Source organism: Rattus norvegicus, chromosome 4 (assembly GCF_036323735.1).
Source record: "Rattus norvegicus strain BN/NHsdMcwi chromosome 4, GRCr8, whole genome shotgun sequence".
Classification (NCBI taxonomy): Eukaryota; Metazoa; Chordata; class Mammalia; order Rodentia; family Muridae; genus Rattus; species Rattus norvegicus.
In genome coordinates, this window is record NC_086022.1 from 87,576,773 (window position 1) to 87,603,601 (window position 26,829).

The 26,829-nt window shown below is 38.8% G+C and overlaps 1 protein-coding gene and 1 pseudogene across 1 annotated transcript; one reads left to right on the plus strand and one right to left on the minus strand.

Annotated features, from left to right (window-relative positions):
- Positions 1-5,524: 5,524 nt before the first annotated feature.
- LOC108350861 (glyceraldehyde-3-phosphate dehydrogenase pseudogene) lies at positions 5,525-6,540 on the minus strand (annotated as a pseudogene).
- A 14,586-nt stretch (positions 6,541-21,126) lies between these two features.
- Positions 21,127-22,071, plus strand: Vom1r67 (vomeronasal 1 receptor 67). Its single transcript, NM_001008912.2, has one exon. It carries the CDS (start codon positions 21,127-21,129, stop codon positions 22,069-22,071), a length of 945 nt encoding a protein of 314 aa, NP_001008912.2.
- Positions 22,072-26,829: the final 4,758 nt, after the last annotated feature.

A 26,829-nucleotide genomic window follows, 5' to 3' on the forward strand; every position in this document is an offset into this window, starting at 1 on the left:
AAGGCCTGTAGGCTGTGGTGTCTTCAGAGGAGTGAACTAGCTGGCAGTCTGCCCTGGCAGCAAATTTAATTAAAAAATTTAAAATTATCTTTAATGCTTTTTTTAAACAGCCCAGTCTTTACCCCCCCCATCTTCCCTCCAACAATCCTCATCCCATTCCTCCTCCCCTGTCTCCAAGAGGATGTCCCCACCTTACTCTGACCCTTCCAGGACTCCCAACTCTCTGGAGCCTCACATCTCTAGAGAGTTAGGTGTGTCTTCTTTCACTGAGGCCAGACTATGCCATCCTCTGATGAATACGTGTCAGGGGACTCTTATCAGTTAGTATATGCTGCCTTGTTGGTGGCTCAATGTCTGAGAGATCTGGCAGTCCAAGTTACTTGAGACTGCTGGTCTTCCTATGTGGTCACTCTCCTCCTGAAATTTTCCCAGCCTTTTCCTAATTCAACCACAGGGTCCTCCAAATTTAGTTCAGTGGTTGGGTATAAGTGTCTGTATTTGTCTCTGTGAGTAGTTTGTTTGGACTTTCCGAGGGCAGCCATGCTAGGCTACTGTCTGTAAGCATAGCATAGCGTCAGTAATAGTGTCAGGCCTTGATACCTTCCCTTGAGATATATCCCAATTTGAGCCAGTCACTGTAACTCCTTTCTCCCAGTTTCTTCTCCATTTTTGTCCCTGCAGTTCTTTTAGGAACGATTCTCAGTTAGAGTTTTTGGCTGTGGGATGACAACCCTATGCTTCCACTCGATGCCCTGCCTTCCTACTTGAGGTAGACTCTACAAGGTACCTCTCCTCAATGTTGGGCATTTCATCTAAGGTCCCTCCCTTTGAGTCCTGAAACTCTCTCATCTCCCAAATCTCTGGTACATTCTAGAGGATTCCTTCACCTCCCAATTCGTGAGGTTGTGCATTTCCACTCTTTCTGTTGCCCCTCAGGGCTTCCTGGTTCCCTCTCCTATCCATCTAATACCTGATAATCTTCACCTTTTCCAGTTTCCCTCCCCTCTCCCACCCAGTAGCCCTTGAGATTTATAGGAAAACACAATCAAACAGGTGAAGGAATTAAAAATGGAAATAGAAGCAATAAAGAAAGCACAAAGGGAGACAACCCTGGATATAGAAAACCAAAGAAAGAGACAAGGAGCTGCAGATACAAGCATCACCAACAGAATACAAGAGATAGAAGAGAGAATCTCAGGAGCAGAAGATTCCATAGAAATAATCAACACAACTCCCAACATATAACAAAGACATGTAGTCCACTATGTTCATAGCAACCTTATTTATAATAGCCAGAAGCTGGAAAGAACCCAGAAGCCCTTCAGTGGAGGAATGGATACAGAAAATGTGGTACATCTATACAATGGAAATAAAAAACAATGACTTTATGAAATTCATAGGCAAATGGATGGAACTGGAAAATATCCTGAGTGAGGTAACCCAATCACAGCAAAACACACATGGTATGCACTCATTGATAAGTAGCTATTAGCCCAAATGCTTGAACAGATTAGCCCTAGATGCACAGAACACATGAAACTCAAGAAGGATGATCAAAATGCGAATGCTTCACTCCTTCTTTAAAAGGGGAACCAGAATAGCCTTTGGAGGGGATAGGGAGGCAAAGTTTAGAACAGAGGCAGAAGGAACACTCATTCAGAGACTGCCCCATATGTGGCCCATACATATGCAGCCACCAAGCTATATAAGATGGATGAAGCAAAGAAGTGCAGGCTGACAGGAACCGGATGTAGATCTCTCCTGAGAGACACATCTAGAATACAGCAAATACATAGGTGTTGAAGTAATCAGAGAAAGGACTGAAAGAGCTTGAAGGGGCTTCAGACCCCACATGAACAACAATCTCAACCAACCCGAGCTTCCAGGGACTAAGTCACTACCCAAAGACTATACATGAACTGACCCTGGGCTCCAACCTCATAGGTAGCAATGAATAGCCTAGTAAGAGCACCAGTGGAAGGGGAAGCCCTTGGTCTTGCCAAGACTGCACCCCCAGTGAACGTGATTGTTGGGGGGAGGGCAGTAATGGGGGGAGGATGGGGAGGGGAACACCCATATCGAAGGGGAGGAGTGGGTAAGGGGGATGTTGGCTTGGAAACTGGGAAAGGGAATAACAATTAAAACGCAAATAAGAAATACCCAATTTAATAAAGATGGAGGAAAAAAATAAAAAAAAATAGAGGACAACTTTCTCCTATCCACAACCTTAATGGTGTATCATTAATAGTGTTAGGGATTGGTGCTTCCATATGGGATTGGTATCAAGTTGGGCCAGTTATTGGTTGGACACTGCCTCAGTCTTTACTCAATGCATTATGCCTGCATTTCTTGTAGACAGCACAAATTTTAAGTTGCAAGATGGTCTCACTTTCACTGAGACAGAAAGACCTTGAAATTTGGTTGGAAATATTCTCGTCTTCTAATGTGCATGTGTTTTAACAAGACTCAAAAGGTTGCTACTGTCTGTGTATCTGTCCAAGCAGCACAGTGCCATCAATATAGTCGACCAGCATGATATCGTGAGGAAGATTCAGGGAACTTCAATAGCTTTAAACTAACTGGAAAATTAGTATACTTTGAGGTAGAAATGTAAAGATTTAATCCTGGTGTTGCCGAATGGAAACCCATTGCTTTGTTGGGCACTGTGAACAAGTATGTTTAAAAGAAATCGTGAAGTCACTATCAGCTCACAGGCATCAGGAAATACTTTAATTGGCTCAAGACAGCAAGGTCACATCCCTTAGAACAAGTGCAATTGGAGAAACTTCCACACGAGGTTCATTGTAGTCTCCATGAATAAATGCTCCACCCTGGAATTCTCCATCTATTTTTTATACAGGCCAAATGATATATAGTGAGATATTGGAATAACCATTATTTTTGCACCTCTTTATTCCTTGATATTGGCATTGATTTTCATAAACTCCCTCTGGGAGTTTGATCTACTTTGGCATATATTTGGAGATCAATTCCTGCTTTTTTCCTAGTTCCATTTGAATAAAGTACTCTTGACTATCATTTTATTAGCACCACGCTCTAACCAGCTGAGCTAACCGGCCACTGGTTGAGCTATCTTGCCGGCCACTGATTTGCCTGTCATTTTACTCAAAGCTGGTGCCTGACTTTTAAAACTAAGGTGTGCTTCTTGTAGGCATTAGACAGCTTGTGTGTGTGTGTGTGTGTGTGTGTGTGTGTGTGTGTGTGTGTGTGTGTGTGTGATTCATTCATTGACTCTCTGACTTTTGAGTGGAGAATTGAGGCCATTCATGTTTGAATTATGATTGAAATGTGTGTGTTAGTTCTGGGTATCATGTTGTTTTTTGGTGTTGTGAACTTAGTGGTAATTTTTGTTTTGATAATTATTACTTTATATTTTTCCTCAGTCTCTCTGATATGCTCATTCACCTCTTCAGTCCTAAATAATACTTTCCATATTGCTTTAGGTTTAGTTTGAGGAATATACATAGGCTGTCTATGTGGTGGAAAACAGTTTTCATTCACAGGAGTAGTACTGGTGAGAGTATCATTTTAGATTGGTGTCAAGAGGGACTTGGTATGTATTACTGCATGCTATTCTGGCTTTGAAAATTTATCTTGAGAAATTAGCTGTTTCTATCCCAATGTTGTGCTGGAATTAGGAAAATTCACCCTTTCCCCCCACTTTTTATTGGATAGTTTATGTATTTACATTTCAAATATTCTCCCCTTTCCCAGTTTTCCCCTTTCCAATCCTACCTCCCCCTGCTTCTATGAGTATGCTCCCCCTCCCACCCACCCACTCCCACCTCAACACCCTGGCACTCTGCTACACTGAGGAAAAGAGCCTTTGCAGGACAAAGAGCTTCTTCTATTGATGCCAGACAATGTCATCCTCTGCTACATATGCAGCTGGAACCATGGGTCCACATACATGTATTCTTTGGTTCCTGCTTTAGTTCCTGGGAGGTCTGGCGGGGAGCAGGTCTGGTTGGTTAATATTGTTGTTCTTACTATGGGCTTGCAAACCCCTTCAGCTCCTTCAGTCTTTTCCCTAAATCTTCCACTGGGGTCCCCCAGCTCAGTCTGATGGTTAGTTGCAAGCATCTTAATCTGTATCAGTAATGTTCTGGCAGCGCTGCTCAGGAGTCATTCATATCAGGTTCCTGTCAGCAAGCACTTCTTGGCATTAGCAGTAGTTACTGGTTTGGTGGCTGCATATGGGATGGATCCCTAGGTGGGGGCAGTCTCTGCATGGCTTTTCCTTCAGTATCTGCTCCCCTAATTTAAACTTTATTTCCTTCCATGAGTATTTTGTTCCCTCATCTAAGAAAAACTGATGCATCCACATTTTGGTCTTTCTTCTTCTTGAGCTTCATATGGTTTGGGAATTGTATCTTGGGTATTCCAAGCTTTGGGGCTAATATCCACTTATCAGTAAGTGCATAACATGTGGTTTTTTTGTGACTGTGTTGCCTTATTCAGGATGATATTTTCTAGGTCCATTAATTTTCCTAAGAATTTCATGATGTCATTGTTTTTTAATAGCTGAGTAGTACTCTGTTGTGTAAATGTACCACATTTTCTGTATTCGTTCCTCTGTTGAAGTACATGTGGGTTCTTTCCAGTTTCTAACTATTATAATTAAAGCTGCTATGAACATAGTGGAACATGTGTCCTTGTTATATGTTGGAGCACCTTTTGGGTATATGCCCAGGAGTGTTATAGCTGGGTCCTCAGGTAGTACCATGTCTAATATTCTGAGGAAATGCCAGACTGATTTAGAGTGGTTGTACCATCTTGCAATCCCATCAACAATGGAGGAGTTTTCCTATTCCTTCGCATTCTTGCCAGCATCTGTTGTCACCTGAGCTTTTTATCTTAGCCATTCTGACTGGTGTGAGGTGAAATCTCAGGGTTGTTTTGATTTGCATTTCCCTGATGACTAAGGATTTTGAACAATTCTTTAGGTGCTTCTCAGCCATTCAATATTCCTCAGTGGAGAATTCTTGGTTTAGCTCTGTACCCCATTTTTAAATAAGATCACTGGGTTCTCTGGAGTTTAACTTCTTGAGTTCTTTTTATATATTAGATTTTAGCCCTCTTTCAGATGTAGGATTGGTATAGATCTTTTCCCAAACTATTGGATGCTGTTTTGTCCTATTTCCAGTGTCCTTTCTCTCACAAAAGTTTTGCAGTTTCATGAGGCTCCATTTGTTGATTCTTGATCTTAGAACATAAGCCATTGGAGTTCTGTTCAGGAAAATTTTCCCTGTGCCTATGTGTTTGAGGCTTTTCCCCATTTTCTCTTCTATTAAATTTGATGTATATTTTTTTTTGTGGGTACAGCGAACTTTATTGATGGTATTCAAGAGAGAAGGGAGGGCTCCCTAGGCCCCTCCTGTTTTTATGGGGTCTGGGATGGAATTGTGAGGGAGATGCTCAGTGTTGGGGGCTGAGTTGGGATGGGGATTCTTCAGCAACTGAGGGCCTTTCTCTCGCTCTCAGTATCCTTGCTAGTCTGGGTGGTCCAGGGTTTCTTACTCCTTGGAGGCCATGTACGCCATGAGGTCCACCACCCTGTTGCTGTAGCTGTATTCATTGACATACCAGGAAATGAGCTTTACAAAGTTGTCATTGAGAGCAATGCCAGCCCCAGCATCAAAGGTGGAAGAGTGGGAGTTGCTGTTGAAGCTGCAGGAGACAACCTGGTCCTAAGTGTAGCCCAGGATGCCCTTTAGTGGGCCCTCTGACGCCTGCTTCACCACCTTCTTGATGTCATAATATTTGGCAGGTTTCTCCAGGTGGCATGTCAGATCCACAATGGTTACATTGGGGGTAGGAACTCGGAAGGCCATGCCAGTGAGCTTCCAGTTCAGCTCTGGGATGACCTTGCCCACAGCCTTGGCAGCACCAGTGGATGCAGGGATGATGTTCTGGGCTGCCCCACGGCCATCATGCCACAGCTTTCCAGAGGAGCCATCCACAGTCTTCTGAGTGGCAGTGATAGCATGGACTGTGGTCATGAGCCCTTCCACGATGCCAAAGTTGTCATGGATGACCTTGACCAGGGGGGCTAAGCAGTTGTTGGTGCAGGATGCATTGCTGACAATTTTGAGGGAGTTGTCATATTTCTCGTGGTTCACACCCATCACAAACATGGGGGCATCAGCGGAAGGGGCGGAGATGATGACCTTTTTGGCCTCACCCTTCAGGTGAGCCCCAACCTTCTCCATGGTGGTGAAGATGCCAGTAGACTCCACGACATACTCAGCACCAGCGTCACCCCATTTGATGTTAGCGGGATCTCGCTCCTGGAAGATGGTGATGGGCTTCCCGTTGATGACAAGCCTTCCCATTCTCAGCCTTGACTGTGCCGTTGAACTTGCCATGGGTAGAGTCATACTGGAACATGTAGACCATGTAGTCGAGGTCAATGAAGGGGTCGTTGATGGCAACAATCTGCACTTTGTCAGAAGAGAAGGCAGCCCTGGAAACCAGGCGCCCAATATGGCCAAATACGTTCCCACTGACCTTCACCATCTTGTCTATGAGACGAGGCTGGCACTGCACGAGAAGATGCGGCTGTCCCTGGAACAGGGAGGAGCAGAGAGACGGTGTATATGGTTTTATGTGGAGGACTTTGATCCACTTGGACTTCAGCGTTTATAAGGAGGCAAGAATGGATTGATTTGTATTCCTCTACATGCTGATATGAAAGAGCACCATCAGTTGAAAATACTTTCTTTTTTCGATTGGATGGTTTTAGCTTCTTTGTCAAAGATCAGGTGACCATAGGTATGTGGAATCATTTCTGGGTTTTCAATTTTTTTCGCATTGATCTACCTGCATGATTATACCAATATCATGCAGTTTTCATCACAATTGCTCTATAATGCACCTTGAGGTCAGAAATGCTGATTTTCCACAGAAGTTCTTTTATTGTTGAGAATAGTTTTTGTTATTCTGGCTTTATTGTATTACAAAATCTCATTTTACAAGATGAATTTGTAAATTGCTCGTCCTAACTTTATGAAGAATTGAGTTGCGATTTTGATGGAGATTGCATTGCTTTTGGCAAAATGGCCATTTTTACTATATTAATCATGCCAATCCATGAGCATGGGAGATCTTTCCATTTTCTGAGATCTTCTATTTCTTTGTTAAGAGACTTGAAGTTCTTGTCATACAGATATTTCACTTGCTTGGTTAGAGTCACACCAACATATTTTCTATTATTTGTGACTATTGTGAAGGGTGTTGTTTCCCAATTTCTTTTTTTTTTATTTTTTTAAATTTATTTAATACTTAATAATAATTCTTTGGTTTGCGGGCAAACATCCCCCTCCCCCTCCCCTTCCTTATGGGTGTTCCCCTCCCAACCCTACCCCCATTGCCGTCCTCCCCCCAACAGTCTAGTTCACTGGGGGTTCAGTCTTAGCAGGACCCAGGGCTTCCCCTTCCACTGGTGCTCTTACTAGGATATTCATTGCTACCTATGAGGTCAGAGTCCAGGGTCAGTCCATGTATAGTCTTTAGGTAGTGGCTTAGTCCCTGGAAGCTCTGGTTGCTTGGCATTGTTGTTCATAAGGGGTCTCGAGCCCCTTCAAGCTCTTCCAGTTCTTTCTCTGATTCCTTCAACGGGGGTCCTATTCTCAGTTCAGTGGTTTCCTGGTGGCGTTCGCCTCTGTATTTGCTGTATTCTGGCTGTGTCTCTCAGGAGCGATCTACATCCGGCTCCTGTCGGCCTGCACTTCATTGCTTCATCCACCTTGTCTAATTGGGTGGCTGTATATGTATGGGCCACATGTGGGGCAGGCTCTGAATGGGTGTTCCTTCAGTCTCTGTTTTAATCTTTGCCTCTCTCTTCCCTGCCAAGGGTATTCTTGTTCCCCTTTTAGAGAAGGAGTGAAGCATATACATTTTGATCATCCGTCTTGAGTTTCATTTGTTCTAGGCATCTAGGGTAATTCAAGCATTTGGGCTAATAGCCACTTATCAGTGAGTGCATACCATGTATGTCTTTCTGTGAGTGGGTTAGCTCACTCAGGATGATATTTTCCAGTTCCAACCATTTGCCTACGAATTTCATAAAGCCATTGTTTTTGATAGCTGAGTAATATTCCATTGTGTAGATGTACCACATTTTCTATCCATTCCTCTGTTGAAGGGCATCTGGGTTCTTTCCAGCTTCTGGCTATTATAAATAAGGCTGCGATGAACATAGTGGAGCACGGGTCTTTTTTATATGTTGGGGCATCTTTTGGGTATATGCCCAAGAGAGGTATAGCTGGATCCTCAGGCAGTTCAATGTCCAATTTTCTGAGGAACCTCCAGACTGATTTCCAGAATGGTTGTACCAGTCTGCAATCCCACCAACAATGGAGGAGTGTTCCTCTTTCTCCGCATCCTCGCCAGCATCTGCTGTCACCTGAGTTTTTGATCTTAGCCATTCTCACTGGTGTGAGGTGAAATCTCAGGGTTGTTTTGATTTGCATTTCCCTTATGACTAAAGATGTTGAACATTTCTTTAGGTGTTTCTCAGCCATTCGGCATTCCTCAGCTGTGAATTCTTTGTTTAGCTCTGAACCCCATTTTTTAATAGGGTTATTTGTTTCCCTGCAGTCTAACTTCTTGAGTTCTTTGTATATTTTGGATATAAGGCCTCTATCTGTTGTAGGATTGGTAAAGATCTTTTCCCAAATGTTGGTTGCCGATTTGTCCTAACCACAGTGTCCTTTGCCTTACAGAAGCTTTGCAGTTTTATGAGATCCCATTTGTCGATTCTTGATCTTAGGGCATAAGCCATTGGTGTTTTGTTCAGGAAATTTTTTCCAGTGCCCATGTGTTCCAGGTGCTTCCCTAGTTTTTCTTCTATTAGTTTGAGTGTGTCTGGTTTGATGTGGAGGTCCTTGATCCACTTGGACTTAAGCTTTGTACAGGGTGATAAGCATGGATCAATCTGCATTCTTCTACACGTTGACCTCCAGTTGAACCAGCACCATTTGCTGAAAATGCTATCTTTCTTCCATTGGATGTTTTTGGCTCCTTTGTCAAAAATCAAGTGACCATAGGTGTGTGGGTTCATTTCTGGGTCTTCAATTCTATTCCATTAGTCTATCTGTCTGTCTCTGTACCAATACCATGCATTTTTTATCACTATTGCTCTGTAATACTGCTTGAGTTCAGGGATAGTGATTCCCCCTGAAGTCCTTTTATTGTTGAGGATAGTTTTAGCTATCCTGGGTTTTTTGTTATTCCAGATGAATTTGCAAATTGTTCTGTCTAACTCTTTGAAGAATTGGATTGATATTTTGATGGGGATTGCATTGAATCTGTAGATCGCTTTTGGTAAAATGGCCATTTTTACTATATTAATCCTGCCAATCCATGAGCATGGGAGATCTTTCCATCTTCTGAGGTCTTCTTCAATTTCTTTCTTCAGTGTCTTGAAGTTCTTATTGTACAGATCTTTTACTTGCTTGGTTAAAGTCACACCGAGGTACTTTATATTATTTGGGTCTATTATGAAGGGTGTCGTTCCCCTAATTTCTTTCTCGGCTTGTTTCTCTTTTGTGTAGAGGAAGGCTACTGATTTATTTGAGTTAATTTTATACCCAGTCACTTTGCTGAAGTTGTTTATCAGCTTTAGTAGTTCTCTGGTGGAACTTTTGGGATCACTTAAATATACTATCATATCATCTGCAAATAGTGATATTTTGACTTCTTCTTTTCCAATCTGTATCCCCTTGACCTCCTTTTGTTGTCTGATTGCTCTGGCTAGAACTTCAAGAACTATATTGAATAAGTAGGGAGAGAGTGGGCAGCCTTGTCTAGTCCCTGATTTTAGTGGGATTGCTTCAAATTTCTCTCCATTTAGTTTAATGATAGCAACTGGTTTGCTGTATATGGCTTTTACTATGTTTAGGTATGGGCCTTGAATTACTATTCTTTCCAGGACTTTTATCATGAAGTGGTGTTGAATTTTGTCAAATGCTTTCTCAGCAGCTAATGAAATGATCATGTGGTTTTGTTCTTTCAGTTTGTTTATATAATGGATCATGTTGATGGTTTTCCGTATATTAAACCATCCCTGCATGCCTGGGATGAAGCCTACTTGATCATGGTGGATGATTGTTTTGATGTGCTCTTGGATTCGGTTTGCCAGAATTTTATTGAGTATTTTTGCGTCGATATTCATAAGGGAAATTGGTCTGAATTTCTCTTTCTTTGTTGGGTCTTTGTGTGGTTTAGGTATAAGAGTAATTGTGGCTTCATAGAAGGAATTCGGGAGTGATCCATCTGTTTCAATTTTGTGGAATAGTTTGGATAATATTGGTATGAGGTCTTCTATGAAGGTTTGATAGAATTCTGCACTAAACCCGTCTGGACCTGGGCTCTTTTTGGTTGGGAGACCTTTAATGACTGTTTCTATTTCCTTAGGAGTTATGGGGTTGTTTAACTGGTTTATCTGTTCCTGATTTAACTTCGGTACCTGGTATCTGTCTAGGAAATTGTCCATTTCCTGAAGATTTTCAAGTTTTGTTGAATATAGACTCTTGTAGTAGGATCTGATGATTTTTGAATTTTCTCTAATTCTGTTATGTCTCCCTTTTCATTTCTGATTTTGTTAATTTGGACACACTCTCTGGTTCCTCTCGTTAGTCTGGCTAAGGGTTTATCTATCTTGTTGATTTTCTCAAAGAACCAACTTTTGGTTCTGTTGATTCTTTCTATGGTCCTTTTTGTTTCTACTTGGTTGATTTCAGCTCTGAGTTTGATTATTTCCTGCCTTCTAATCCTCCTGTGTGTATTTGCTTCTTTTTGCTCTAGAGCTTTTAGGTGTGCTGTCAAGCTGCTGACATATGCTCTTTCCTGTTTCTTTCTGCAGGCACTCAGCGCTATGAGTTTTCCTCTTAGCACAGCTTTCATTGTGTCCCATAGTTTGGGTATGTTGTACCTTCATTTTCATTAAATTCTAAAAAGTTTTTAATTTCTTTCTTTATTTCTTCCTTGAGCAGGTTATCATTGAGTAGAGCATTGTTCAATTTCCACGTATTTGTGGGCATTCTTCCCTTATTGTTATTGAAGACCAGTTTTAGGCCGTGGTGGTCTGATAGCACACATGGGATTTTTTCTATCTTTCTGTACCTGTTGAGGCCCGTTTTTTGACCAACTATATGGTCAATTTTGGAGAAAGTACCATGAGGAGCTGAGAAGAAGATATATCCTTTTGGTTTAGGATAGAACGTTCTATAAATATCCGTTAAGTCCATTTGGCTCATGACTTCTCTTAGTCTGTCTACGTCTCTGTTTATTTTCTGTTTCCATGATCTGTCCATTGATGAGAGTGGGGTGTTGAAATCTCCCACTATTATTGTGTGAGGTGCAATGTGCGTTTTGAGCTTTAGTAAGGTTTCTTTTACGTATGTAGGTGCCCTTTTATTTGGGGCATAGTTATTTAGGATTGAGAGTTCATCTTGGTTGATTTTTCCTTTGATGAATATGAAGTGTCCTTCCTTATCTTTTTTGATGACTTTTAATTGAAAATTGATTTTATTTGATATTAGAATGGCTACTCCAGCTTGCTTCTTCTGACCATTTGCTTGGAAAGTTGTTTTCCAGCCTTTCACTTTGAGGTAGTGTCTGTCTTTGTCTCTGAGGTGTGTTTCCTGTAGGCAGCAGAATGCAGGGTCCTCATTGCATATCCAGTTTGTTAATCTATGTCTTTTTATTGGGGAGTTGAGGCCATTGATGTTGAGAGATATTAAGGAATAGTGATTATTGCTTTCTGTTATATTCATATTTGGATGTGCAGTTATGTTTGTGTGCTTTTCTTCTCTTTGTTTTGTTGCCAGGACGATTAGTTTGTTGCTTCTTCTAGGGTATAGCTTGTCTCCTTATGTTGGGCTTTACCCTTTATTATCCTTTGTAGTGCTGGATTTGTAGAAAGATATTGTGTAAATTTGGTTTTGTCATGGAATATCTTGGTTTCTGCATCTATGTTAATTGAGAGTTTTGCAGGATACAGTAACCTGGGCTGGCATTTGTGTTCTCTTAGGGTCTGTATGACATCTGTCCAGGATCTTCTGGCCTTCATAGTTTCTGGCAAAAAGTCTGGTGTGATTCTGATAGGTCTGCCTTTATATGTTACTTGACCTTTTTCCCTTACTGCTTTTAATATTCTTTCTTCATTTTGTGCGTTTGTTGTTTTGACTATTATGTGATGGGAGGTGTTTCTTTTCTGGTCCAATCTATTTGGAGTTCTGTAGGCTTTTTGTATGTCTATGGGTATCTCTTTTTTTAGGTTAGGGAAGTTTTCCTCTATGATTTTGTTGAAGATATTTACTGGTCCTTTGAGCTGGGAGTCTTCACTCTCTTCTATACCTATTATCCTTAGGTTTGATCTTCTCATTGAGTCCTGGATTTCCTGTATGTTTTGGAGCAGTACCTTTTTCTGCTTTACATTATCTGTGACAGTTGAGTCAATGATTTCTATGGTATCTTCTGCTCCTGAGATTCTCTCTTCCATCTCTTGTATTCTGTTGGTGAAGCTTGTATCTACAGCTCCTTGTCTCTTCTTTTGGTTTTCTATATCCAGGGTTGTTTCCATGTGTTCTTTCTTGATTGCTTCTATTTCCATTTTTAATTCCTTCAACTGTTTGATTGTGTTTTCCTGGAATTCTTTCAGGGATTTTTGCGATTCCTCTGTGTAGGCTTCTACTTGTTTATTAATGTTTTCCTATGTTTCTCTAAGGGAGTTCTTCACGTCTTTCTTGAAGTCCTCCAGCATCATGATCAAATATGATTTTGAAACTAGATCTTGCTTTTCTGGTGTGTTTGGATATTCCATGTTTATTTTGGTGGGAGAATTGGGCTCCGATGATGCCATGTAGTCTTGGTTTCTGTTGCTTGGGTTCCTGCGCTTGCCTCTCGCCATCAGATTATCTCTAGTGTTACTTTGTTCTGCCATTTCTGACAGTGGCTAGACTGTCCTATAAGCCTGTGTGTCAGGAGTGCTGTAGACCTGTTTTCCTGTTTTCTTTCAGCCAGTTATGGGGACAGAGTGTTCTGCTTTCGGGCGTGTAGTTTTTCCTCTCTACAGGTCTTCAGCTGTTCCTGTGGGCCTGTGTCTTGAGTTCACCAGGCAGGTCACTTGCAGCAGAAAAGTTGGTCTTACCTGGGGTCCCGTGGCTCACGTTTGCTCGCGGGGTGCTGCCCACGAGCTCTCTGCGGCGGCAGCTACCAGGAAGATCTGTGCCGCCCTTTCTGGGAGCTTCTGTGCACTAGGGCTCCAGATGGCGTTTGGTGTTTTCCTCTGGCATCTGAGATGTGTATGCAGAGTGCAGTCTCTTCAGGTTTCCCAGGCGTGTCTGCCTCTCTGAAGGTTTAGCTCTCCCTCCCACGGGATTTGGGTGCAGAGAACTGTTTATCCGGTCTGTTTCCTTCAGGTTCCGGCGGTGTCTCAGGCGCAGGGGTCCTGCCGCTCCTGGGTTTCCCAATTTCTTTCTCAGCTTTTTTTATCCTTTGAATAGGGGGAAGGCTACTGATTTGTTTGAATTAACTTAATGTCCAGCCACTTTGCTCAAGTTTTTCTTTCTTTCAGATTTAGGAGTTCTTTGGTGGAATTTTTGGGGTCACTGAATTATACTATCATATTATCTACAAATAGTGATAGTTTGACTTTTTCATTTCCAATTTGACCTCTTTTAATTATCTAATTGCTCTGGCTAGGAGTTCACATTACTCTATTGAATAGGTATGGAGAGAGTGGGCAGCCTTCTATAGTCTTTGATTTTAGTGGGATTGCTTCAATTTTGTCTCCATTTAGTTTGATGTTGGCTATTGGTTTGCTATATATTGTTACTGTGTTTAGGTATGGGCCTTGAATTCCTGATCATTCCAAGATCTTTAACATGAAGGGGTGCTGAACTTTGTCAAATGACAAATGAGATGACCATGTGTTTTTTCTCTAAGCTTATTTTTATAGTGGGTTATGTTGATGGCTATCCTTACATTGAGCCATCCCTGCGTCCCTGGGATGAAACCTACTTGTTCTCAGTGAATGATCATTTCGGTGGGTTTTTGAATTTGGTTTTAAGACTTTTATTGAGTATTTTTGCATCAATATTCATGAGGGAATTTGGTCTGATGTTCTCTTTCTTTGTTGGGTCTTTGTGTGGTTTAGGTATAAGTATAATTGTTTGATTATTTCCTGCCTTCTGCTTCTCTGAGTATATTTGCTTCTTTTTGTTCTGGAGCTTTCCAGGTGTGCTGTCAAGCTGTTAGTGTATGCTCTTTCCAGTTTCTTTTTGGAGGCATTCAGAGCTATGAGTTTTCCTCTTAGTGCTGCTTTCATTGTATCCCATAAGTTCGAGTCTGTTGTGCCTTTATTTTCATTAAATTATAAAAAGTCTATAATTTCTTTGTTTCTTCCTTGACCAAATTATAATTTAGTAGAGCATTGTTTAGCTTCTGTGTGTATGTGTCTTTCTCTTGGTTTTGTTTTTATTGAAGACAAGCCTTAGTTCATTGTGATCTGATAGGATGCATGGAGTTATTTCAATCTTCTTGTATCTGTTTTGTGATCGATTATATGGTCAATTTTGCAGAAGGTACCATGAAGTACTGATAAGAAGGTATATATTTTTGTTTTAGTATGAAATGTTCTGTAGATATATCTGTTAAGTCTATTTGGTTCATAACCTGTTATTTTCACCGTGTCTCTGTTTTGTTTCTATGATCTGTCCATTGATGAGTGTAGGGTATTGAATTCTCCCACTGTGATTGTATGTGGTGCAGTGTATGCTTTGGTTAGTTTTGTTAGGTTTGGTCTTCTCATTGTGTCCTGGATTTACTGGATGTTTTGGGGTAGGAGCTTTTTGAATTTTGCATTTTCTTTGACTGTTGTGTCAGTATTTCCTATAGTATCTTCTGCTCCTGAGATTCTCCCTTCTATCTCTTGTGTTCAGTTGGTGATGTTCTCATCTATGACTCCTGATTTCTTTCCAAGGTTTTCTATCTCTGGAGTTATCTCTCTTTGTTATGTCTTTCTTGTTTCTATTTCCATTTTTAGATCCTGGATGGTTTTGGGGAATTTCTTCATCTGTTTCATTGTGTTTTCCTATAACTCTTTAAGGGATTTTTGTATTTCTTCTTCAATGGATTCTACTTGTATACCTGTGCTGTCCTGTATTTCTTTAAAGAGGTTATTTATGTCCCTTTTCAAGTCTTCTATTATCATCATGAGATGTCATTTTAGATCAAAATCTTTCTTTTGAGATGTTTTGGGGTATCCAGAACTTACTATGGTAGGAGAACTGGATTTTGATGATATGAACTGGCCTTGGTTTCTGTTCCTTAGGTTCTTGTGTTTGCCTCTTGCCATCTTGTTATCTCTGATGTTAGTTGGTCTTGCTGTCTCTGGAGCTTGTCCCTTCTGTGGGCTGGTGAGCCTGTGATTTTAAGAGTGAGAGCACTCCTGGGCGACCAGCTCTCTCTTCCCAGGCTTTGGGTTGGGAGAGCTGTGGGACAGTCTTAGCTCTGGTCACAGATAGAGACCAAAAAGATCCTATCCCAGGCTGCTCAGAGGTTCTTGTGCCCTGTGTGCTCCTGTTATGTCCCTTTTTCAGCAGTTAATGGAGTGAAAGTGGGATCTCACCTGTGAGTTTAGGAGTGAGAGCACTCCTAGGAATCCTGCTCTCTTTAGTCAGGTTTTGGGTCCAGAGGGCCGTAGGACAACCTTAGCTCTGGGTGCAGTTGGAGACTTGAAGACAAAAATTCACTTTTGCATTTGATGGGTTTTATTTATTTGTAATTTGTGTTTTCTCTTAGAGCTTTCAATTCACGTTTTTTCTTTTTTTTGTGTGTGTGTTGTATACTTAGTGTTTTAACTATAAGATGCATGGAAAGTTTTGTTTGTGCTCTTTGCTTTTTTCTTTTTTTTCATTCTGTGGGCTTCTTATATTATATGCTTGTGTTTTGGGGCAAGTTTTCCTCTATAATCTTGTCGAAATTCTTGTGTTTACCGTTGACTTGGAATTCTTTTCTGTCACCCATGTCTATAATTTCAAGCTTTGATTTATTTATGGTATCCCTCATACACAATATATTCTAGGCATACAATCTGCCAACTGAACTACATTTCCAGTCCCATAGCTTGTTTTCTGCTGATAATACAGTTGTATTATCTCCTGTGAGTGTGCTATGTCTGAAAAATTGCATATCCTTAGGAGGTTACAGTTTCTTAATTTTTTCAGAAGAGATGTTAATTTCTAAGTGAAAGTGAAGTTACTGCCCTATGAGTACGAAGGGCACCATCAATGATTTGGATACCTTAGGCAATCTGAATTGCTTTTTTAATTCTTGTAAATGGGATATTATTATTTTTACTTTATTTTTTTCACAATGGCTTAGATCAGTTAATCCACTAAGAGAGATATGGCCTGGAGAGAATAGCTCACACATGGGAAACCCAGAACTCATCTGTTCTTACTCTTATTTGTTCTTCTGGAATTAGGGAAGTCTCCTTTACCATTTGAAGGTACCACTTTGTCAAGGTCAGAATTGTCTTTTTCAGATGACATGATAACTGTAGGTCTAGAGGGAGAGGAGCTGATGACATTTATTCCTTATAAATATTTCTTAGGCTCTCATTCTACAAGGATGTTTATGAGAGGCCCAGATGGTGAGTGTATTTTTTTTAAATTCTCTTCATTATAATGAAGGTTGCAGTAGGTAGGTAGGTGACAGAGTGAAGCAGTATTCTGTAATAAATGATTAGAGATATTTCTGCTTACAATTTTACTTTTGAGCTATGTTGTATCATAAGTAAACCAGAGATGCTTGCAGAGTTGAGAATGTCAGTGTAAAGATTAATAAAAGAACACAGATTTCACTCAATTTGATCTCTTTTATATGTGACATAGACAGGACCTAGCAAAAGTATGGATAGAGACAGGAAAAGCTAAAAGGCTGAAGATGATCATTGATTATTATATATTAAATGAAAATATCATGATACCAATTACTTTTATAATGAATCTAAACTGACCTATGTTTAAGAGTAACTCCATCTCAGTCTTTTTAGGAGCGCATCTGACATGATTGTACTGAGCATGTGCTCTAAGAATTCTAAGACCATGGTTCCACCTAGTTATGGCCAACTGTGTTAGTTTTCCATCCCTGTAACAAAACACCTGAGTTGAACACCTGTGAAAATAATGTGACAGCCATTTATTTTTTACCTGGAGTCTATTTATAACACTGATACATTTATATTGTATTTTGTTTTTTTAACCATTTTACTCTTTTCTCAAGTTAACTCATTGTATTCACTTATTTATATGAAACTCAAGGTGTGAATATAGAACAAATGTTAACTAATGTAGTGTTTATCAGTAATTTTCCGGTGTGTTAAATTTGGGTATACTGATGAAAGTTTCAATTAATGACATAGTAAAGCGTGAAACTCTCTTAACACCATATAAGTTTTAAATGTTTTATATAGATTTGTTTAGTATGTTGCAATGATTTCTTATAAAGTAGATATTTCATAGGCACTTTAAAAATATTTGGAAATCTCACCTCATTTATTAAATGCTTGTAAAGTTATCCTTATACAAATGCAATTTTCAGTAGGAGGTTTAGTAGAATGAATTCTTTTTCTTATTTCAGGCTTCCTTATAGCATTGAAACTGAATATTATTGAGTAGGACTTTCATTAGTAGTGAGAAATACATTTATAATTCTTGAATAAAGTAAATTATTTAATGTACAATATCACTAAGTTTACATCTAATAGTTAAAAATACGGTTTCTGGGTAATTATACCCAGAAACACACACACACACACACACACCCACACACACACACACACACACACACACACACACACACACACACACTTCTAGTCAACATTCTCCTATCTTTCTCAAACTCACACTATACATCTTGTTATGAAGCATTGTGTATGACTGCTTCCCCACAGTCTCTGCCGTGACAGTCCTGCTGCTGCTGCTTCATCTCAAGGGAACTGGATAGTAACTGTGAGATTATAATATTCTACTCAGCAATGTGTGCTTCCAGTTACACCTGTGCTAAATTTAATTTCCGAATAAAAATTCATGCATTTAAATTATTTAAAAGTATCAGGTTAGAGCTATTAATTACTACTTTATTTAAAAGTAATAAGTGTCCTTTCTAGTACTCTATATTTTTTAAAGGTTTCATAGAACTAATTTGAGTGGCCAAGTACTTCCTCTTTCTCGCATTCCCAAAAATATTTTTGTGTTGTTGACAGATGGCAGTACATCAGCCAACAGTTTCACTTGTCACCTGAAAGTCACGTACTCACTTTGTGTTCTCTCTGAGCAGCCATACAACTTTTAGGTCATTACTCACCAAAAGAGGTGAAGCTTAAAATAAAAATGACACTTTTGAATTACTATACTTGTATGTTGCCTATATTAGCAAATTTTCACAAACAGAATACAAAGATCATGATATCTGTGCTAAGCAATCCGTTCTAAAATTAAATATTGTGATAAGGAAGAGGTGAAGTGACTTGTCACAGGAGAATGTAAAGCTGTGCACGAAGACACCACCCCTGTCTCTCACTTTCTTTCTTACATGCTTCATCAGATACATGGCTGCAGAATGCTTAGTCTTTGGTCTGTGTCCATCAATAGTGCTATCTTCTCCACTATTTAAATGTCTATGAATATACTCTGATTTTTAGTACGTATAACTAAATATTAAAACTTAAAGTAATGTGGAAGTCACCAAAACTGCAATTTTCATTTTAAATAAAACATGATTTTTCCAGCATATAACCATGTTAACAAATCAGTTTTTACCCATGATTGCTATGGTCTTTTTCACCAACCCTCAGCAACAATGAGCTCCAAAGAACATGCCAGTTTATGAATTAGAAGATGTATTGTTTTCTTTATGTGATAAACATTTACAAGGCAGTGGATACAAAGTACAGAGGTTGAACTGCATATGTTTGAGATAAGAAATACATTTACATTATTCTCTTACCTTATTATATTATCATCTTTTTATATTAATTATAATACTTGTGCTTATATTAATAAATTGAAGTATAATTAATAATAAATTATTGTATATATATGTTTTTCCATTTATAGGTTTAAAATTAGAATTTGGCTAAACTTCTTAGAATTTGCAGGCTAAGGAATGAATTAAGTATTCTTCTGGAGCTTTATTTGTTTATACTATATTTTACATGTTTATATTTTGCCTTTGTATAATCTGTGCACCTCTTGTATGCCTCATCAGAGAGAGTTTATATCCCCTTCAACCAGAGCCACAAGCCACCAGGTCATCGCAGAGAATCAAACCCAGGTCTTTCCCAAAGCAAAACATGCTACTGACCACTGAGGTACATCTCCACTCCATATCTTGAAATTTTTATAAACAGAACACCACTGTGCAGCTACTGTAAATGCTGGTGGTGAGAAAATCAGATGTTTGGCTCTGGTAATTGGGATGAATCCATTCCTTTACTAGATTAAGCTATTTAGGAGCAAAATAGTGTTAAAATTAAATTGTGACTTATGGTGTGATATTCATATAAAAGTTATAGAATGGTCTCAGGCACTAACTTTGAAATATTTCTAAACATACATGCATGTGTCTATATATGTAGAATATAGGCGTGAACTTAAAAATGTAATTGGATACTCATTTTCTCACAAGACTCTGATTCAGTGTATTTTTCTTTTTTATCACAAGATGATTTAATGTAATAAATTAAATTACTTCAATAATAAATTAATCCTGGTCACCAGGTCCAATAACTGACATAGGCACTAAATGTAAGACTGTTGCATGACGCTCTGAAAAGTGTGTGGGTTCTGATGTTGTCTGATAACATTGAGGACTTTGTTTTCCACTACATGGGAAGGAATATGTTCTGAAACAGAAATATACAAACAGGATCACTATCTGGTCATCTTTGGTGAGTTCATGTTTGTCATACAGTTCTGATAATAGTGTTTGTTTTATCATCCCAAGTTCTGTCTTATTGGGGAGATGTATATAGCATATAGTAACTACAGAAACCAGGAAAGGAAAAGAGTAGCATTGACCATATAGGGTGGGATGGAAGCCACTGAGAGAAAAATAGCGGGGTACAAATGATCTCATCAGTGAACTAGGAAAAGGGTGACTTCTCAGAGTATGGAGGGGGATAAAAACGTAAGAAAAGCTAGGTAGGTAAAACCTGAACATGGATTTTTGAAAATATATAACTGCTCATTCTATTAACTAATTATAGTGCTTGACAAAAAGAATGAAAAATAATTTTTGTCTTTGTAGCTGGGGGTTACTTCTTTAAACCTGAAGTTTCACAAGAGGTAATGGGATGGGACCTAAAATGGGAGAGGCCTAGGCCATTTAGAACAATAATTAATGGTCAAAGGGTGTGGAAAGCAAACTAATGCTCTTCAATGGTATCTACTTCTTTAATTTAGAATCTGAAGATTTAAGATTTCTTGGAGAATGGAACATAAAAACAGATAGATTGAGAAAGACATTTTGCTGATTAAACCAGTGGGATTTCCATTGCATTTGAATTATGAATCAAAGCATGGATAATTACTAACTAGAGCACAGTGAAATTATAGAATATGTGACTGACCCACCTAACATTTTGGATTTCTTTTGTGAATTATTTTTTTTAGATCAGTGTAACTTTTATTTAGTTGTTCAACTATGATTACAATTCTGGGCTAATCACTACTGCTTTATGTGTTACCAAGAAATGAGGCAATTACATCAATAGGATTGGATTTCTAAGGCATGGGATTGGGTGTAATACAGGCACACAAAGTGAGCATCCTGTACAGATATGACTTTGATAATATTTATTATCCATTATCATCTATGTATGTAGCAGATACATGGAAGACATTTAAATATAGGCTATGATGTACAGACTGGAAGATCAAGAATTAATGAGACAGAGTATTCAAGAATTAGTATGTTAAATAGAATGGTAAAGTAGCCAGTGTATCACACATTTGATGTATGCTCTATTACTTTTTCAGATATATGAAAGAAACTTCCACTCTGCTCTTAAGATGAATACACTGTCCACTTATGTTCTCACTCAAGAATGTCCTTTATTTCCAAACTGGACTTGGAGTCCTAGCCAATATGTTTCTTGTTTGTTTCTATATTTATGTAATTCTAGGTCACAGACCTAAGCCCACAGACTTGATCTCCTGTCAACTGACCTTCATTCACATAATGATGTTTCTCATTGGAGGGGATATTTGGCTTACAGACTTATTTATGTCACTAAACATTGAGAATGATTTCAAATGCAAGGCAACTTTTTATATTAGCAGGGTGACGAGAAGTCTCTCTATCTGCATCACCTGTCTCCTCAGTGTATTCCAGGCTGTCACTATCAGTCCCAGTACCTCTTTGTTGGTAAGATTTAAACAAAAAGTAAAAAAATCCATGAAATATTCTTTCTTATGTATATGGTCTTTCAATTTGACCTTCAGCAGTATCTGGATCTTCTATGTTGTCGCTTATACCAATGTGAGTGAGAACAACCAGATGAAGGTCACTAAATACTGTTCACTCTTACCGGTGAACAACATTGTCAGAGGACTGATTTTAACAGTGGCAACTTCTAGAGATGTGTTTCTTGTGGGAGTCATGTTGATCACAAGTACATACATGATGATTATCTTGTTCAGACATCAGAGACAATGCAAGCATCTTCATAGCATCAGCCAGCTGAGAGTGTCTCCTGAGAGAAGGGCCACCCAGACCATCTTGCTGCTGGTGATTTTCTTTGTGGTCATGTATTGGGTGGACTACATCATCTCATCTATGTCAATTCTGTATTGGATGTATGACTCAGTCATGCTGACTGTTCAGAAGTTTGTGATGAATGCCTATCCCATGATTATTCCTTTGGTACAAATCAGTTTTGATAAGAGAATAATAATCATGCTGAAAAACCTGCAGTCAAAGCTCCACCACATATTTTTTAACAAGATGTTTCCTTTCTTCTTTAAAAGCTATTAGTTTATTTCTTATTTATATGTAGAAGTGTTGTGCCAGAGTACATGCATGTGTCTATTCTGATGTCCACAGCGATGAGAAGATGTCAGGGTACCCCCTGAAAATGGACTTAGCATGTTATCCTGTGTAGCCCCATTTATCTTATTTCTGAAATACAGATTCTTTTTAAAATTTAATGGCTCAAATTGGAAAGCAAGATTATTCATATGATTTAAATAAAATTTGTGTTATTACACATATATCTTCTTTTTCCAATTTGGTTGCCAAATAATAGAGGGTTCTTAAATTAATTGTATTAAATTGATATTTCTATATGAATTCTTTCTCCATTTTTCTTTATAATAAATATTCCTTTAATGCTGAGGTTACTCAAAAATGGTCCTCAGTGATATTCACTTTTAAGCTTTCTTTCTTTCGATTTTAATTTATGTTCACTTATTAAAAATTATTTAAATATTTTATAGTAGCCTTGCTTTTCCCCCCTAATCATAATTTTCCTGGATCCATGAAACTGATGTGAAGTTTAAGTTTCCATTTTTTGCACAGTTATGTCATGTGCCTCTTATATGTACTTCATTTTATCTATTTTTTAAAAAAATTAATGGTAAATAAACTTATATACACTAATATGTTGTACAATGTGCTTATTGTGTATACAGTTATGTTTGTGCCTGTGCACAGTGGAAGGATATCTGTCCATGTGCACGTGGAGGCCAGGAGACAACATTGTTTCTTGTTCCTCATTTGTCATTCATCTGGTCTCTTGATAGGGCATCTCTCTCTGTGAGGACCAAGATGAAAATCTCAGGGATTGTCTTGTCTTCACTTCTCCAGCTCTGGGATCACAAGTGTTTACCACCATATTCATCATTTCAACATTATAATATATTCTGATTAGGGTTTCCACTTCTCCTACTACTCTCAGTTTGATACTTTTGCTTCAGTCCATGTCATCCATTTATAACTATTCCATTTTCCCTTCTTATCAAGATGTAATGGTGTGCTGGGAAGTGTGTGAACCCTCAAAGACCACCAGGGAACCATTTTTGATGTAATCATACTAAGGTCTCTTTATTACAAGCTTAGACTTGGGTTTTTCTCTAACCCAACATAACAGAGCAGGATGGGAAGGCAGAACAGCCTGGGACCCTCGGCAGGACAAAGTTTTATAGGAAATGGGAACAGGTGAGGGAGTGTCGAGCCTGGCAAGTATCTAATTGAATGTTTATTGTGAGACAACAGGTCTGTGCTTTGAAGGAAGATTGCATAAAATCACGAATGATCTGAAAGTACATCTGAATCAATCAGACTAACCTTTGACTAATTATTGCTAGAAAGCAGTGAGGGAGTAACTTTGGGGTTATTTGCCAGTCACAAGGTCTTTCTTAGTACTTGGGTCTAGCTTGAGTTTAGCTCCAGGTCAAGGTTTTAGGCTTTTTTTTTTTTTTTTTAGATGGAGGCCAGTTCCAATACGGAATAGGTATGACCTCTCTGCATCATTCCTCACCTTCCCTTACTCTAGACCTAACTTTTATGGTTATGTGGATTATGAATGACTTAATAGCTAAAATTCACATAAAAGCAATAACATACACCATATTTGTTTTTGTGTGTCTGTGTTATATAACTCAGGGTGAGGTTTTCCAGTACTTTCTTTTTACCTGCAATTGGCCTTAATTTAATGGTGGAGTAATGTTCTACTATGTAAATATATCATATTATCTTTCTCATTCATTTGTTGATGGGCATTCAGGTTGTTTCCAATTTCTGGATATTATGAATTTTCAGGGCCTCAGTAGTAGGATGAAGTGTATATGGTTAATAGAGGTTTAACTGAATCTTTAAGTAGATCTGTTCCCAACATTCTGAGGAATCACAACACTGATTTCCACTGTGAATGTGGAAATTCATGAGCAATGCATGAGTGTTCACCTTTCACTGCATCCTTGCCAGAATTAAATTGTATTATTTGTCTTGGCCATTTTGTCTGGTATAAGGTTAAATCACAAAGTAGCTTTTACACTGATGACTACGGATGCTGAACAGTTCTTTGAATGTTTCTCAGCTATTTGAGGTTCCCCTATTTGAAAATTATTTGCTCCCCAAATTTAGTGTTATTTTTATTGATATTAAGTGTTTTTAGTTATTTATATATTTTGGACATCAGTCCAGGTATAGCTGGTTTTCCATTAAATGACAGAAGTTTGAGTCATCAGAGAGTAAGGAATCTCAGTTGAGGAAATGCCTCCATGAAATGCCATCAGTAAGGCATTCTCTGAAGTAGTGATCACTGGTCAAGGGGCCAGCCCATTGTGAGTAGTATGTTCCTTGTTACAGTTGTCTTGGGTTCTATAACTTGAGCAAACCAGGAAAAGCAAGCCAGCAAGCAACACCCCCTTGATGCCTCTACATCTCCTCATGTGTCTAGGATACACCCCTGTTTGTGTTCCAGTCCTGATTTTTTTGGTTATAAACAACATGGTAAGAGTGTAAGCTGAATAAGCCCTTTCTTCCCCAACTTACTTTTTGTTCATGGTGACTTGTCAGAGTTATAGAAATCCTAAGAAAATCGCTCAACAGGATGTAGTTGCTAAACACATTTTCTCATTTGGTATCTGTCTAATTTGTCCGAATGATGTTGTCTTTTGCCACGCAGAAGATTTTTAATTCATAAGGTCTTATTTTTGAATTGTTGTTCTTAGTGGCTGGTAATCAGTGTTCTGTTCTGAAAGTTTCTGTTTGTTTGTTTGCTTTTTTTGTGTGTGAAAATGTATTCAACACTATTCCCACCTTTCTTTTCTGTGAGGTTCTGTGTACCTGTTTTTTTATTTATTTTTTTCTTGGATATTTTATCATTTACATTGCAAATATCATCCCTTTCCCAGTTTCCCATCCAGAAACCCGGTATCCCACTCACCTCCCATCCTTCTGTGAGGGTGTTCCCTCACCCAAGCACACACCCCTCCCTGCCTACCCACGCTGATGTCCCCTACACTGGGGGTTGAGCCTTGTCAGGACCAAGGGCTTCTCCTCCAATGGGGACGCATTCTCAGTTCAATGGTTGGCTGCAAGCATTTGTATTTGTCATACTCTGGCAGAGCCTGGTAGGAGACAGCTATATTAGGAACTTGTCAGCATGCAGTTCTTGGCATCCCCAACAGTGACTGGGTTTGATGGCTATGTATATATGGGCTGGATCCCCAAGTGGGGCAGGCTATTCCTTCAGTCTCTGTTCCAAACTTTGTCTCTTTATTTTCTCCTATGAATATTTTTCCCCTTATATGCCAGCCCAGGCTACTATAGCCAGAAAAACTATCAATTAACTTTAAGGGACAAACCAAGATATTCCATGACAAAACCAAATTTACACAGTATCTTTCTACAAATCCAGCCCTACAAGTATAATAAATGGCAAAACCCAACACAAGGAAAAACCCTACACCCTAGAAAAAGCAAAAAGTAATCTCCTTGCAAGAAAACCAAAAGAAGAGAAGCACAAAAACGTAACCCCACCTCCAAATATGAAAATAACAGGAAGCAGAACTCACTATTCCTTAAGATCTCTCAACATCAATAGACTCAATTCCTCAATAAAAAGACACAGATTAACAGAGTGGATAAGCAAAGAGGACCCAGCATTTTACTGCCTAGAGGAAACAAACCTCAGTTACAAAAAACACACACACACTATACCTCAAAGACCGGAAAACATCTTTCTAATCAAATATTCTGGAGAAGCAAGCTGGAGTAGCCATTCTAATATAGAATAAAATCGACTTTCAACCATAAGTGATTAAAAAAGACAAGGAGGGACACTTCATATTCATCAAAGGAAAAATCTACCAAGATGAACTCTGAATCCTTAATATGTATGCTCCAAATACAAGGGCACCTACATACATAAAAGAAACCTTACTAAAACTCAAAGCACACATTGATAGTAGGAGATTTCAACACCCCATTCTCAGCCATGGACAGATCATGGAAACAGAAATTAAACAGAGACATAGAGAGACCAAGAGAAGTCATGCACCAAATGGACTTAATGCATATTTATAGAACATTTCATCCTAAAACAAAAGTATATACCTTCTTCTTAGCACTTCACCATACCCTCTCCAAAATTGACCATATAATCTGTCACAAAAAAGATACAGAAAAATAGAAATAATCCCATGTATCCTATCAGACCACAATGGACTAAGGCTGGTCTTCAGGAACAAAAATAAGGAAAGAACACCCACATATATACGGGAGTTGAACAATGCTCTACTGAATGATAGCTTGGTCAAGGAAGAAATAAAGAAAGAAATTAAAGAGTTCTTAGAATTTAGTGAAAATTAAGGTACAACATACTCAAAATTATGGGACACAATGAAAGGTGTGCTAAGAAGTAAACTCATAGTTCTGAGTACCTGAAAAAGAAACAGGAGAGAGACTACATCAGTAGTTTGACAGCACACCTAAAAGCTCTAGAACAAAAAGAAACAAACATATCCAGGAGGAGTAGAAGGCTGGAAATAACCAAATACAGGGCTGAAACCAATCAAGTAGAAACAAAAAGGACTATACAAAGAATCAATAGAACAAAAAGCTGGTTCTTTGAGAAAATCAACAAGATAGATAAACCCTTAGCCAGAGGACACAGAGAGTGTGTCCAAATTAACAAAATCAGAAATAAAAAGGGAGACATAACTACAGAATCAGAGGAAATTAAAAAATCATCAGATCCTACTTCAAGAGTCTATATTCAACAAAACT

What these genes read in the sequence shown, in the direction of transcription:
- Vom1r67 (NM_001008912.2), top strand. Translation starts at nt 21,127, where the DNA reads ATGTTCTCACTCAAGAATGTCCTTTATTTCCAAACTGGACTTGGAGTC.